This window comes from Pogona vitticeps, chromosome 1, assembly GCF_051106095.1.
Source record: "Pogona vitticeps strain Pit_001003342236 chromosome 1, PviZW2.1, whole genome shotgun sequence".
Lineage (NCBI taxonomy): Eukaryota > Metazoa > Chordata > Lepidosauria > Squamata > Agamidae > Pogona > Pogona vitticeps.
The window spans coordinates 247,650,728-247,666,198 of NC_135783.1; the positions used below are offsets into that span (position 1 = coordinate 247,650,728).

The window sequence follows — 15,471 nt, forward strand, 5'->3', positions numbered from 1 at the left end:
AGACTGTTGTTTTAATGGCAGTTTTAAATAATACCTGCTTCAAAGATGAACATTCATGGAGATATACTAATTATATTACTGTCATCAACAGTTTCCACCAAGGAAAGAGAAAGTTTAGATCATTGAATCGAATCAACAGCTGAAGAAGCAACTCCGGAAACAAGTATTTTTGATGCAAATAATTAAGCGATGATTATTCACTGCGTTGTTGGGAATCCTAGTCCCAATTTGTTTTTATATCTGGGGCATCCTATATCCAAATATTATTTCATATGAAGTAAATCATGTTTCTTCCACCTCCCCCATCACCACTGCCACTTCAAGTACCATTCGTTCATTCTGCTGTACTTTACAGCCCTTTTGAGTTGCCACCAGGAGGACTAGGAGCATATTGACAGTTTCCTGATGAGTGAAACCACAAACATGTGAGAGAAACTGCTGTATGGAAACTAGTCACAACGTCAGGAGAATGAACTGAAGAACATGTTGGGCTCTTTTCTTTCCTCAGTTCTGAAGATTATGGTTGCACACTCATGAGAGACCATAGTGATGGACCTGCTGCTGGATGTGATCCTAATGGCCCTTTCTCTAACGGCAGTCAGAAAAGGTACTTTTTTTTGATGCAATTCTTGCTCATTTCTCATTTCTGTTCCTTCGTTTCTGCCCATGCTGGCTTTTTCCTGCTTGGTTCAGCTTTTTCACAAAATTCTGCAGATGAGGTGTGTCCGTTCAAAGCCAGTTCATCTCTTCTCCCCATCTGCCATTAAACCAACCCTTCCTCCTGGGGCCTGCCTTCTGTGATAAACAAATCCACAGCTTATGTGCCTTGTTGGAGCCAATGCCAACTTGTGGCAACAGCACCTGAGCCTTGAGGTGATTCCTTTTCTATTCGTTTTTTCCCCCCTGTTCTCAAAGCAAGAGAGGGCTCTTGGGGTGCCATCCTGCCAGCAAATAGCAGTAACAGAATTCTTCCAGTTAATGCAAATACCAGTGAAGTGGGAGAAAGACTCTGTACCTCACTCATTTCCCTTGAGACTCCTAAATGGTCCTTTTGATGCCATGGATAAGAACAAGATGGCTCCCCCTCCACAGTCCCCATAAATGCTGAGCTGACTGGGAGTTGAATATTATTTTAGCATTAACAAGGAGCAAGTGTCCTCCACAAGACCTGAATCAACAGGCTAGCTTAGGGACTTCAGGATGGGTTGCGGAGCATACAGGAGTCTCTTTTCCAACAGCAGGGAATAGATAATTCATGAGAAACAGCCTCAAGGCTGCTGATACTGTCTGCCCTGTTTACAACCTGAAGGAATTACATCATAGTACCTAATGACAGGAATGGCCTTGTAAATGATCATCAAGTAGCGAAAAAAAATGTGAGCATGTTTGAAACGTGAAACTGACATATCAGCCCATGTGGCTCACAGATTATTATGATTGTACAAGTGCACAATTGCTCTTCATATTTTCCCAAACACAAGACGCAAGATCTTCATTATGAAAACCAGTCTGTCTGTTGTAAGTGAGCAAGTCAGTGTGTCCGTTATAACTTGAGATGGCAGAATATATTTCCATTTATTCCAGATATGTATGTGACCGTAAAAGACAAGCCAGCTGCATGACAGAAACAGCAATGCGCACAGCCCTTCTCAATAGCTTGCTTTTTCTGAAAAAAGAGCAGCTTGCCTTTTTAGAAAGTCTGAGATGTGAAAAGGTCTTCATATAACAGCTACCAGAAATCCTAACCCAGGATAGCCATTGGTCTAAATTCCTCAACTGGTGGCCATAGGGGCTCAGGGATTCTAGGAGCCGTAGACCAAAAAAGTAACTTTACCATGCATCTAACCATGTGTGGCCTTAGCTAAATCACGCATCTAACCATGTGTGGCCTTAGCTAAATCACGAAGAAAAGACTTGGTGATTCGTTTCATACAAATATGAAATAAGCCTTGCTGAATCCAATCATGGGCCAACCTACTCCAGTAGCACTTTGTATGGGGAGTTACCCTGCTCGCTGAGGAATTTGGAAAGCTCATGAGTTGGTCTTCAGTGCCACAGTCCTCCTCCCCCTTGTGTCCCTCTAGCAATTAATATTCAAAAGCAGCGTCTGATTGAGCATCACAGCTAACAGCATTTGATAGTTCTATCCCCCACATATTTATCTAATCTACTGTTAAAGCTATTTAAATCACACGTGAGATTATAAATTCTTTGAGTTAATGAGGCATTGTTTTGTCTTTCCGGGATCTTCTGCCAGTTAATTTTGTTAGGTGGTCCTGAATTCTCATGTTTTGAACAGAGTAGCTCCATTCCTTTCTACCACATTTTCCTTTCCTTGTTTAAATTGATAGACCTTTGACATGCTGCCTTTTCATCATAACAATCATGTGCCATCAAGTCAGTTCTGACCTACGGTGGCCCGTTCTTGGTTTTTCTAGGCAGAAAGTACTCAGAAGTGGTTTGTCATTCTCTTCTTCTTATAATAGTCCTTCCAATTTATAAAAGCTCAGTTTGCAGTAGCATCTCCTTTAAAGTTACTTTTCACCTGAGGCAACAGAATGTTTCACATTGGTGGTCTGCTGTTGCATTGGATTGTACTGTACTATTTTTTTTTAAAGCTTGTTATTAGTCTCCTTGGATGTCTTTTGAAAGAGAAGTGATAAGTGAATAGATATATTAACAGAAACAGATAAATGCTGGACATTTTCATTAGGTGCCTGATTGAGGAGTAGCAACCTTCACAGTACTAACCATTTTGTTAGCATCAAAAGAGAGAACAGCCATTTTTACAGATGAGTTAGTCCAGAGTGAATGTTATGGTCACTGAGATTTTTTGGAAAACCTGTGCTCACCTTACTAATTCTTTCCCGGTCTTTTCCTGTATTTATTCAACAATATCTGTTGAATATCATTAAATAGCAAAGCGAATGCCGCTGGGGTGCTGTTTAGACACATGACCAAACCTTCTGTTTCCATTCAGGTCAAACTAGACATTGGCTTTGCTTGGTGTGTAGGAAGTCCCAGTTAGAATACGCCCACCGAATAGTGAGTTTCTGATGTGACAACTGCCCCGCATGTTCTAGCGGTTCAGTGGTCTTACTTCAGTCGTCAGGATTTCAGTCAGTGAGTTAGTCAAATTGTCACTGCATTATTGTTATTTACTGTCAGATCACTTCTGATTTATGCCAACTCTATGAATTAATTACCCCTGAAAGGTCCTATAAGTAGCAGCCTTCACCAGCAACTGAACAACAGATTTAAAAATAAAAAATGCAAAGAGGTCTGGATTGCAACTGAGGTGGGAAGTGAAGGAAGCACTAAGCCTTTACTCCTTTCCCAGCCCCAGCTAGAAACCAACCCCACTGCCATGATGGCTGGTGTTTCATTGTCAACAGCAGCCATGGGGAGGGGGGGTGCAAATCTTGTTGGAGCTTGGGAGGGGCCAAAGCATGAAAAACCCTTCTATCCCAGCACGGTACCCTTGGCCTGTCTTGTCAGAATATGTCTATTTCCCAGTTCATTGTTATTATTATGAGATTTTTAGTCTCCAGGTCTGTAAACGCAGCTGCTTCCATCAATACAAAAGCAGTGTGCTACTTAATTAAAAATATGATTACTAGTTTTTATTATTTACTGCCCTTCGGCAACAAAACTTGCTCTAGAGACCTCAAGAAAAAAAACTATTTAAATTAACACCATAACAATGACTATAACCAAGGTCTATTGAGTTTCTTTTTGTTGTTGTTGTTTTTAATCTTTCTGAAATGAAGTAAATCATGTCCCTGGGAAATGGTGGATCAGACACTATTGCAAGGAGAGGAAAATAATCCCACATCTCTTTAGATTTGTGCAAACACCTGCCAAGAATCTGTTCAAACAGATACCTCTCTTAATTGATGTGTTTTTCAATCAGACTTACAGATACATCAGGCTTACAGATACTGAGAATGCCTTTAGTTGTGTGCTTTTAGTCCAATTTATTGTCCCTTCGCTGAAACTATGGATAAAAAATAATATTCTGTTTAAATTCTAATGTGAAATTACACTGTTTCTACCTTCTGGACCCAATCAGGACCCAAATAAAAAATTTGATCAGAATTTGTACCTTCCTGAGCTTGTGATGGAAAACCAACAACAACAAAATTGGCAAGTGGTGTTTTTTTTTGTTGTTGTTATTTTTTGCGGGGAGAAGTGAAACATTAAAAAAAAGTTAGAACAAAAAAATTTCATCCATTTTGAGAAATGGACAGGAAAATACATCCAAATTCCCAGGCAATTAAAAGATCTCACAATCAAACTCAAACACCAGAATGGGCTTGATGCTGGAAAAATTGCAATGCCAGTGTAATTTCATAGGCATTCTTCAGTCTCAAGAGACTATGGTAACATGCTCTATATGGAGGACTTGGAACAGCATCTAGTGTTTTGACGCTGTATGCAAAGCTGGAGTGTCCTCTCCAGAGCATGAAGACTGGGTAAAATAATATGGAGGATAGGCTGTTACCCAAGCAGGAAATCCCCCCTCTCCACATCGCTGAAATAGTCCAAATGACACTATTTCAGTGTAATTTACAGATTTACATATTCCTAGCTCAAAGATTTATTTATTTATTTTTGCCCTTTGTATTCTGAGAATTCTTATGTTTATTAAAACTTGCTCATACTCTGAGAACATATACTCTTTCCTGACATTGTTTTATTTCTAGTACTTCCCGCTCTGTGTTAATTTTTGACATTAATATCATGGTTTATGAATGGGTAATATGCAGTTTCTTCTATTGGCAATATCAGCTGATTCCAATTATTTTCAGCATCCAGAAAAATTGGTCTTTTGTTTCTTGGTGAATACCATTAAGCGATAAAGCTTACCGTGTGTGCTAGCCTATTTGTGTGTTATCACACAATAACACTAACAGTGATCTGTGGCCTACATGAGTTTATCACATGGTTGCTTACTTTACTCATGCCAGCTGCATTGCATGCATGCATTCACATTTAACCTTGTGCTTGTGGAAAGCTTACGTAACAAGGGCTCTATCAGATGGGCATTTGGTCCACTGCTGGAATGTATTATTTCACTCTCTTTTTTTCCTGGTGATCACATGATGTAATCGCTGAATGGAAATCAACTATCCCCCAGAGCGATCCTACCTATACTTTTCTGTGCCCCTGTCAGCGGCTTCTACTTTTTTAATATTTTTTTAGTGCAGATAGGATTACTCTGTTTTGATCTGTTTCCATCATGTGAGATTGCTGGGAACGGACCAAAAGTGCAGCTTTGCAGCTGTCAAGGCTCCTTCCGATTGGAATTTCCACTATTGTGAAGTGGCTTGATTAATACGCAGGATACTGGCAAGTTGAACATTTCCTCTTCTCCTTAGTGAAAGGTAAGGGGAAGTGAGATTGAAATGAAACTATTGCTGAGGCACTGCATCCTTTAAAAAGAAAAGAAAAAGTTTTCTTCGTTTGTTTGTGTGAAGAGCTACTCAAGAAATTGCCTGCAGCCAAATCTGTGGATTTGGCTACAGGCATTTTCTTGACTGGTCCTTTAAGAGAAACAAACAAACAAAAACACGACTTTTTTTTCTTTTTAAAATGATGAAGCATCTCAAAGATAGTCTATGAGGGTCTTAAAAGAAGTTCCACTTCCGCTGCCTCTCCACAAAGGAGAAGAGACAGTTTTCCATTTGCTGATATCCTGAAGTGGCTCCCTTATTAAGCTACTTCATGATATCGGAAGGAGCCAGAGCAAACAGGGTCGCTTGAACACCTCCATTTAGCTTGCACCAGTCTGCTCCAGAAGAGTTAGTGTAGGTGAGATCTATTCTAAGTTGAACTTCAGGTAGGCTGTTTCTATCAAGAACTTCTATCAAGGACACAATGTCCTCACTTGTGTCTGAAGGTGAAACACTCAATTGGGGAAACATAGCACACAGCAATACCCTTCTACAGATTGCTGAAGTTCATTGCCCATCCCTGAACATCTGCCACTTGCGAGAGCTGTTTCACACTGTCTTCCTAGGTGCCAAAATGGGCTAGGGTACTTCACACTGTATGTGAGGGATCCTTAAATAAAAGCAACCCCATTCCAGCTCTTCGCAATTACCGTAGATAGTTAAGAGGGGAAATTGGAAATGAAACTTTATTCCTCATTATTAATGAAACTCTATTCCTCATTATTAATTTTCTACATTCAAGGTCTTGCTTTTCACATTGTTTTAAGCATTTGAAAATAGTGTTTATTCCTTGCCTGCAGTCTGAACTTCCACAGTGCATTTTTTATTCTATTCTAGCTTATTAACTGAATGATTGATTAGACTGGCTTTCTATCATGTCTTCAAAAAAGCTTGGATGCAGATAATTATAACACAAGTACAATTGAAAACGGACTTGCAGAGATTTGACAAGCTTTAGAAGTATAAACCAGAGTTTGGAAAAAATTACTTTGTAGGAATATTAGTTCCAGAATGCCCCAGCCGGCATGGCCAGGTAGAGGATTCTCTAAAAGTCCTACAAACAAACTCCATCCTTGATGTTCTGTTTCTTTTCACGATTCCTATCTTGTGTTTACCCGTTTGTTTTGTACAACTAGATAGGGAATAGCAGAGCGCTGCCAATTTAGATCAGTCAAAAGTTTGACCTGCAGTCATATAGTTCATTCTTTAATAGATTATGGAAATCTCACTGTTGGAAAGACTCACAGCCAGTTGGGATGGTGGCAAAGCTTAAATAGGAAGCTCCAGGAAAAGTAAGCATGATAATAGCAGGGCCTGTTTCTGGCGTGCCAGGAAAACTTGCCTTCTGGCAGCTCTATAGCACATCAGTGAGAAGAGATTTGCAGGCTAGCCATCATCGTTCTAAACACCGAGAGTTTATCTTGATAGAAACAGCCTGCCTGACAGTTACATGGTGTATGTACGGCTGGGCAGGATCGAATCTCATTTTGTGGGCACATAGGCAGGTAAATCTTTGTGCCTTAACCTACAGAATGTAATTATGTTCCTATCTATCATAGAAGCAGCCTGCCTTTATCCATTAGAATAAATCTTCTGAAACTGGGGTAATTAATTCAGACCATGTGACGGGGGATGATGATAAACATCAAAATGCTTAAGGGCTGGGGAGAATCCATAGCATGCTAACACTGTTTACTTCCTTCTCTCTGATAAAGATGGGACTTATATGTGAAATGAAGCTGATTAAAGAGAGGGATTCTGGTTAGGATGAAAGAGATTGAGGCTAAAATGCTAGAAGTCCCCAAAGGCACAGCCCTCCAGGAAAAGGCAGGGAGACAGAGATAAAACAGTTTAGCTTACAATAAGCCAGTCTTAACAATAACATCTGTTAGACTGTAAGAAATCTGGGATGGGTTTCTTTTGCTTGGATTAAGTGGTCTATACAGAATAACCAAACATGCGAGGGGAAGACATGGAAACAGTGACCTGATTTCTGAAGGTAGCCACATCTTATGACACAAGGAATTGTGAGCTGTGCTCAGTGCAAGAACAATGGAGGCAGCTGCCTAGAAACCAAGCCGCAGGTTGTCTGGAGCTGATTATGCACAACTACAATATTATCTCAGACTATTTATTTTTTAAATGCCAGATTCTTTTAAGATCTTACTCTGATAGCACTCACTATTTCAAGAACTTTTGTACTGTATTTGCATTCTGACTTTACACTTAAGATCCAATCTTATATCTGACTTTAAATTTAAGATCGAGCCTTATGGTATCTCTCCATTGACCTTGACAACAGCTGAAGACTCCAGGGCATCCTTATTCTTAAGCAAACGCTAAGTTTCTCATGCAGAGGTCAGTAGTTTGAAGGTCAAACTGTACATAACAGATGTATACTAGATGTACATTGATAGTTTGGGCACCACGCTACATGTTATGGGAAGCATGTTATTAGACACCAAAAACAAATTTGTTCCAGACTCTTTGTTCTAGTAGAGCTTCGTGTCTGAAAAACACTGTCTATTATGTGCTGCCACGTTGCATCAGACTCATGGTGACCCTAAAAGGGTTTCCCAGGCATGTGAAAGATTTATTTTTGCTAGTCATTTATTACATTTTCACCTCACCTTTCCACTAGAAAGTAGCACTCAAGATGTGTTACAGTCATCAAAAAAAAAAAAGAATTAAAAAAAGTAAAGCCAACTTTAACTCATAAAACCAACCCCAAATCAACTCAATGTACAGTTAAAAACAACACAGCAGGGCATGCAAGACCTCATATGCCAATATGAAAATATGCCAGTCTAGAAAACTGTGGTTTTACCATTACCACCATAACTTTGGTAAGTTTCCATGGTCAGGTAGGGATTTGAATCTCTCAGTCTATCCATTACACCCCACTGACTCTCCATGTGAGTTACATGCAATCGAGATGATTCTGACTTATTTCAGTTGTACTGTAATAGGATTTCTAAGGTATGTGTGATATTTAAGGAATCATTTTTAACAATGCCCCTGCCTTGATTTTCCATGACTAAATGGGGATTTGAACCTTGGTCTCTTGAATCCCAGTCCAACACTCCATACACTATCGCACATGAAAGTAAAGCCTGTGTTTATCTCTCTGTGACCAGTCCCAAAACACAGCAAGCTAATTCATATGCTACAGAGGTTGTTTCAACGATAACAAATGTTTCAGCATATATGGAATTCCCATTTGAACAGTGTGTATCATATAGTTTGCCCCTGACTATAATGATCAGCTGGATTTGACTATTTCAGACATAATTAGTTGTGGATTTTTTACACTGCAGGTCACATCCATTGAGTCTAATGATAGCATGCTTTCCCCACTTCAGCAATATTTTGTTTTATTGCTGGGATTTGATCCTTCTTCATACAGTATCACATTTCCACCTGAGTTATCCTGCTTTTATAGAACCCTTTGCTGGTTCTTCAGAAAAGAAGCGAGAAGAGAGAAGGCCCCATTTTGGCCTCAAATATATACATACGCAAAGCTGAATGCTGAAAAGTGAAAGTTAAAACAACGGAAAGACTTATAGAGTCACCTTGAGGATTATCAAATTAATTATGCCATTAACTTTCTTAAATTGGAAATTGTAGTTTAAAAATGGGCAGCTTAAAGTCTTGCAGACTAGACTTGCCACACACACCCTGTACCATTGGCTCTACCGACAGAAGGGCAGTCCAACAAAATTTAACGGACCACAGGCTGTGCTTCCCAGCAATAATCCGCCAAAGCTGAAGCCATGGTTAATTTGTTAATCTTTAATGTGACTCTACAAAATTATTGTTTCTGTCATAACAGACTGAAATTGTTGCCCCTCCCCAGAAATTGAGGCGTTGAGATGTCTTTGCTGTTACAAGTTATTCTTGCAGTTGAGGCAGGTTGGACGACACTAGTACTGAAATCTTGGCTAATGAGAAGGAAATCAGTAGATACGTGGCCAAAGACAACACACACACACACACACACACACACACACACACACACACACAGAGAGAGAGAGAGAGAGAGAGAGAGAGAGAGAGAGAGAGAGAGTATACATCTTAAATAAGGTCATTATTATTGATTGCTTCTCTTTAAAAATTAATGCATTGATAGTTTAATTGATTCTGATACTTTATTGAGAAAAGGTAGCCATATTAGCATGTTGTCCTACTGAATTATTTATCCCCAAACTGCATATAAGTTAAAACAAGAAACCGGGCCTTCTCGGCAGTGGCTCCTTGCCTTTGGAATAGCCTCCCTTCTGAGATTCGTATGGCCCCTTTGCTGGGCATCTTCAATGGCCAACTGAAAACCTGGCTATTTAGGCAAGCCTTCCCTCCAGCCACTTCTTGATTTATTTTGTGCTTTCATCTTGAGTTCTTGACTATTGATGTATTACTTGTTCTATATTTTAAATTGTTTATTTTATATGTTGTTAGCCGCCCAGAGTACTCAGTTGACTAAATGGGCGGGGTACAAATTCAATAAATAAATAAATAAATAAATTTCATGGTGCAACTTCAATGTAGTTTGCATTTTCTACTCCACCGAACAAGCTGCTTTGGAAGTTTTTAAAAACAATGAAAATAATGGATCTCCCACCACCTCATTTATTGTGGCCTTGAATATCTACAATGATGTTAGGTTTGGGGTGTGTGTGTCAAATACAGTTCTGTGTCATAGACATCTCTACGAACAACGGAATGATTCCTAAGGATACAGAAGTTGGTCCTCTCGCCACATAAAAATGTGAAATGTTTTTCAGATTGGAACAACTATATATTGTCATAATGTAATAATGAAGTCGATCACTTTTGGAATTATATCATTAATTTTTCTGTGCAGTAGCCAACTTTGCATTATTTTCCTATTTTACTTTCACCTGTTCTTGTTTTAATAGTTAAATAACAATATATTTTTAGGTGAGGGGAAGCTTCCATTTTCACGTTCTGAACTAAATCAGTTTTGGGTGGGCTTGTTGTCCTATAAGATCACTATTTTACCTGTTTTCTGCAAGATGTGTCTCGGCATTTGAGATGGGAAATGGAACACAGAATGTTTTGAATTTATTTCCTTTGGACCTTTTGTTATAAAATACAATTACAAGCAGAGGAGGAAGAGAAGCTAAAAAAGCATTGATGTTTACAATGTTTTTACATTGATAGACAAATTGAAATCTGCATTACAATGCACAGATTTACATTATGAGATTATAGAGCTTAAATATGGTTTGAGCTTGCCCTGATTTCACAGTGCCACCCAATGTTTATCTTTTAATAGAGGCGGATTTACCATTATTCAGAGCCCTGGATTAACCATTAAGCAAAATAAGCACGCGCTTAGGGTATCAACAAGGGGAGCAAGCATCACAGAGAGTTTTTCAACATTGGATTTTCCATGGACCATAGTGCAAATGGTGCACCCTTCTTAACAAACCACATCCAAGTAACTGATTATGAATCAGTAAGAACTAAAAAGTATAAAGACTCACCTAGTGAGAAAATTCATGTTTTGAGTGAAATGATCAATTATCATCCTCGCTTGGTGGTTTTTCTTTGTTCATTTGTTTACTTCCGCATTTTGGGAGACTTGGTGGGGATAAGGATAACAAGAGCTGCTGGTCTTTTAGACTTCTGCACTATATGTGCAAGCTAAAGAAATAACAGTGACTGTTAAAAATGTCCCCAAAAGAATTTTAAGCTCTTATTTGAGCTTTTCAGTTTACAAATTCTGATAAAATCTGTCTATAGTAAGTGTTAAAGCACAAGATTTTGTTGGAAGCTGGTAATTTGATTGTACATATGATTTTAAATATGATATGTAGTGTTTTTTTGCCACATGCTATACAATTGAAATACCATAATTCCGTGTGCATAATGTATGTGTTAATAATTTTTTTAAAGCCATGGGACCTGCCCTGCATTATATTCTTAGGAGGCATCATAATCTTTTCAGTGCTTAGGGCCTCTAAAGATCTTAATCCTAACCTGTTTATTCACTCTTCATATCACAGCTTGACACAGAGCAACTATCCAGTCTTTTGCTTTAATTTCGAAAAACTATTAAAACTACTAGAGATACAATTACACAAAAACAAGCATATATATTTGGTGCTCTTAGTCTATAAATTGTACATTCAACTGTGTTAGAATGCGCATCTCACAATGTCATTTGTTCTCGCTTCTACTGTACGGCACAGAAGCATGGACTTTAACAGAGGCTGCTATAAAAAAAAGACAGGAGCATTTGAATGTGCATTGATCACAGGATGCTACGAATTCCATGTATCAAAAAGGTGACCAACAAAGAAATACTAACATGAATGAATAATTAATCATCAACATGCTGTCAAGTCAGTTCTGACTTACAGCAAACCTTCCCAGAGTTCCCTAAATAGGGAGTATTCAGAAGAGGTTTACCATTCCCTTCTGTGGGCACCCTGTGACTGTGCAGCTTGCCCAAGGCCACAGAGGCTGGCTATTTTCCCAGGAGACACAGTGCAGAATCAGACTCCCAAGATACCTAACTCACTGAGCTATCCAACCAGCTTAAAGACTTATAAATCATTAAATGAATAAAATGAGAACACTAGAATACTTCAGTCATATAAGGAAACACAAAATATATAGGTTGTTACAGCTGATCATTTGAGGTTTAAAATGATTAGGAGGAAAGGTGCAGGAAGAAGAAAAAATTATGGCAAAAAACCCTGAGAAACTGGGTTGATACAATGCAACTTCATTGCTTAAAGCTGCCACATTAGAAGTCAAAATAGCCAAACTCTAGTAGAAGAGAAATAAGAAGAAAAAGAAGTGTAAAACTTTCTTTCTTTCTTTCTTTCTTTCTTTCTTTCTTTCTTTCTTTCTTTCTTTCTTCCTTCCTTCCTTCCTTCCTTCCTTCCTTCCTTCCTTCCTTCCTTCCTTCCTTCCTTCCTTCCTTCCTTCCTTCCTTCCTTCCTTCCTTCCTTCCTTCCTTCCTTCCTTCCTTCCTTCCTTCCTTCCTTCCTTCCTTCCTTCCTTCCCTACCAGCATCAGGATATTCAAAGTTGGCTGTGCAACATGTGGCCTACAGCCTACGTTGGGCCCCCAAACCATTTTTATAGCTGTCCCCAAGCATCCTCTCCACCATCAAATTTTCCATGGAGGCAATAAAGTATGAATTTCATTTTTAAAAAGATAATATTCTTATTTTAATTGAAAGCAAGGCATTTCTCATTGATTAAAAAGGAGAAAACAATTTGTCCTCTCTTCCACTGGAACAGATGCTGCAAACTGGATCACAGCAAAGGGAGTACTCATTAGGTGTAGGCACCATGCAATCGCCCTGCTTCGAGTACAAAATTTTATGGAAAGCCTGGATGTCATCTTCTTTCATCTGTAATTCTCTCCATGTACTTCAACTGCTTCATCTTCTCTCTCTTTATCAGGAAAAAAATTCCATTAAGCAGGAAAAGACAGAGTAGTTGGACAATATATTTTGTTTGACAATCGTAGGAGCCACTTATCTGAAAGCACGCTTTTTCTCCTGTGCAAGCTTTTAATCATTTTATTTACTCATCTAGATTGCCGATGTCAACATAAATGCATGCAGCTATTCTTTTTGTTACGTCCTATCAAGTCACATTTGATTTATAGCAGCCCTAATAGAGGTTTTGAGGTATGTGAGATATTTAAGGACTGGCTTTTATCAGTGTCCCTTCCTTGTGAGTTTCCATGGCTGAACAGGAATTTGAACCCAGGTCTTTTGAACCCTGCTCCATTACTCTATCCACTATACTACAGTCACTGTCTTTCTTACCTGTACATATTTAATAGTAATAGGTTTCCAGATATGTCACAATGTTGCTTAATTAGATTTGTATGATGAGATGATATTTTAACAATGGTAATTTGAATTTTTATCCATTTATTTTCATGCCCCAGCTAATAATGTCTTTAACTACTGATAAACCTAGGACTTTGTGAAGAGATGGGATTGGACTGCATATGGTAAAAGCCATATTACCAGTGTATAAAGAGATTATTATTTTTGCAGACTACTCTCCCGTTTCATCTCCTATTTCTTTCTGATGGTGACAGACAGTGACTTGACAGAAAGAGCGAAGGTTAAGAGCAACAGCATACATTCTTAGTTGTTTCAATTACTAAAAACAAATTGGATATTTGTAGCTCACCATATATTGCTGAAGATCACAATTCACATTTATGTCTGAAAGATAGCTAGCTGTCTTTTTAACTACTTGGAAGTAAGTCCATGGAAAACTTAACTGAGGGCTCAGTTACACATAGGAAAAAAACCTTATTTCTGAATCAGGTTTAGCATGTTTCAAATTGATTTTTAAAATTCAGACTATACGACTCACAGGGAAGCATGTACAGTATTTTTTTTCCCCTGTGAAGCATCTTTTTTGCATGGAAATTGAGGTGTTTTACTTGGCCATGGGACTATCATTTATATTAAATCACTTGTGAAATCGATTTACTTTGAATCATTTTGGCAAATATCAACGACCCTGTTGGTGAAAATTGTGTCTGTGGGGTTTGTCAAGTAATGGATGCCAGAATTACGGATTCCAGGCTGCGGGAAAACTTTGTAGTTCAATCTGAAAAGAGAACCAGCAGAGAGAGAAAAGCTGGGTGAAGGAAAGTGCTCCCTCCTTTGCAAGCCTAGAAGCTGCTGGGCTTGTCAATTTCTCTGGTCAGTTTCCTTTTGTCACTCACTGGTGTGCCTTCCCTCTGGCCAACACCAGCTGCTGGTTCCCTTGCTCCTTCTCTACCCCCTCTGTCTGTCTGTCTGTCTGTCTGTCTGTCTGTCTGTCTGTCTGTCTCTGTGTGTGTATGTTTCAGGCTAAAGGGAAAGCTTGCAGTCTGACCTGTTTTAATTTTGTTCTGTTCTTTCATACTGAACTAGTACTATGCCAGATTACAAGAAATAAACAAATTAAAAATAACACCCCAGCAGCAGCAGCTAGTGGCTGTGAAAGGCAGACAGCATGAGGGCGGGCGGGTGCAGGACAAAGCCTCAAATTTCTAAAAGCTCGTGCAATTCCCTCAACTGATATACAGCACATATTTTTAAATGATTTAAAAGTTTTCCCAAGAGGACACATACACTGATCCAAAAACTATGTGATTACCAAGTGACTTTAAACTGACTTCAAAACTCTGATACATCTCACAATTCAGTTTCAAAGTGTAAACATGCCCTGGGTTTCTCAATTCATATTTGCAGGATTAGATTGTACAGCAAATTCTAATTTCTGAAAGGGCAAGCCATGGCCCTCCAGAGGTTGTATCACTACATTTCTTATCTTCCCTGGCCATGGGCTTTACTGATGGGAGTTGTCCATGACTGCATATTCTGGAGGGCTATGGTTGCTTGCTCAGTTTGGGAACATAATCATGTAAGGATCGTACTGAGTCAGAACAGATTCCATCTGGTTATGTGTCTAGCAGGATAAACAGAATAACTCTATATAGCCCACAAACAGCACATGGAAACAACAGAGCATGGGGCCCATTGCTGTGCACAATTCCACAAGTGTCTGTGTGCATTTGTTTGCTTGATGCAACTTTAGCCCATCAGAACAGAACTACTAGAATAACAGCATTAATGTACAATCTGCTCAGCCTCTGTAGTTGTAGTCCAAAAAGTAACATTTTCAAATATTGCATACTAGACCATATACTTTTTTTAAATGTTGGTATCTATTAAACAATGGGTGGGAAATGTTTCAGAATCTGTGGATCACTTTTACCCTTCCAGGAGCTTGGCAGGCTGAGAAACCCCACACCCTCCAGAAAGTAATTATATCCCCAGAAGTCTCAGAAAGGGGAAACATGTCATCTGAACGTAATTTTGCACACACACCTATACCAGACCCCCCCCCCAAAAAAAATCTGTTTTAGAAACAGGACTTGACTAGCTCTACTAGGGACCTGCCAGTGTTTACCTGAAAACAAGACAGGATCTTATATTAATTTTGCTCCCAAAAACGCA

At 39.0% G+C, this 15,471-nt stretch overlaps 1 protein-coding gene across 8 annotated transcripts in view; it reads left to right on the plus strand.

Moving 5' to 3' along the window:
• The first annotated feature begins 414 nt into the window (after positions 1 to 414).
• CD6 (CD6 molecule) overlaps positions 415 to 15,471 on the plus strand; it is a 65,801-nt gene continuing 50,744 nt past the window's right edge. For all 8 annotated transcript variants that reach the window (XM_072985486.2, XM_078383569.1, XM_072985484.2 and 5 more), the window contains exon 1: positions 415 to 607. In XM_072985486.2, coding sequence (XP_072841587.2) covers positions 550 to 607 — 58 coding nt within the window. In that variant the 5' untranslated portion in view covers positions 415 to 549. The remainder of the gene's footprint in view (positions 608 to 15,471) is intronic.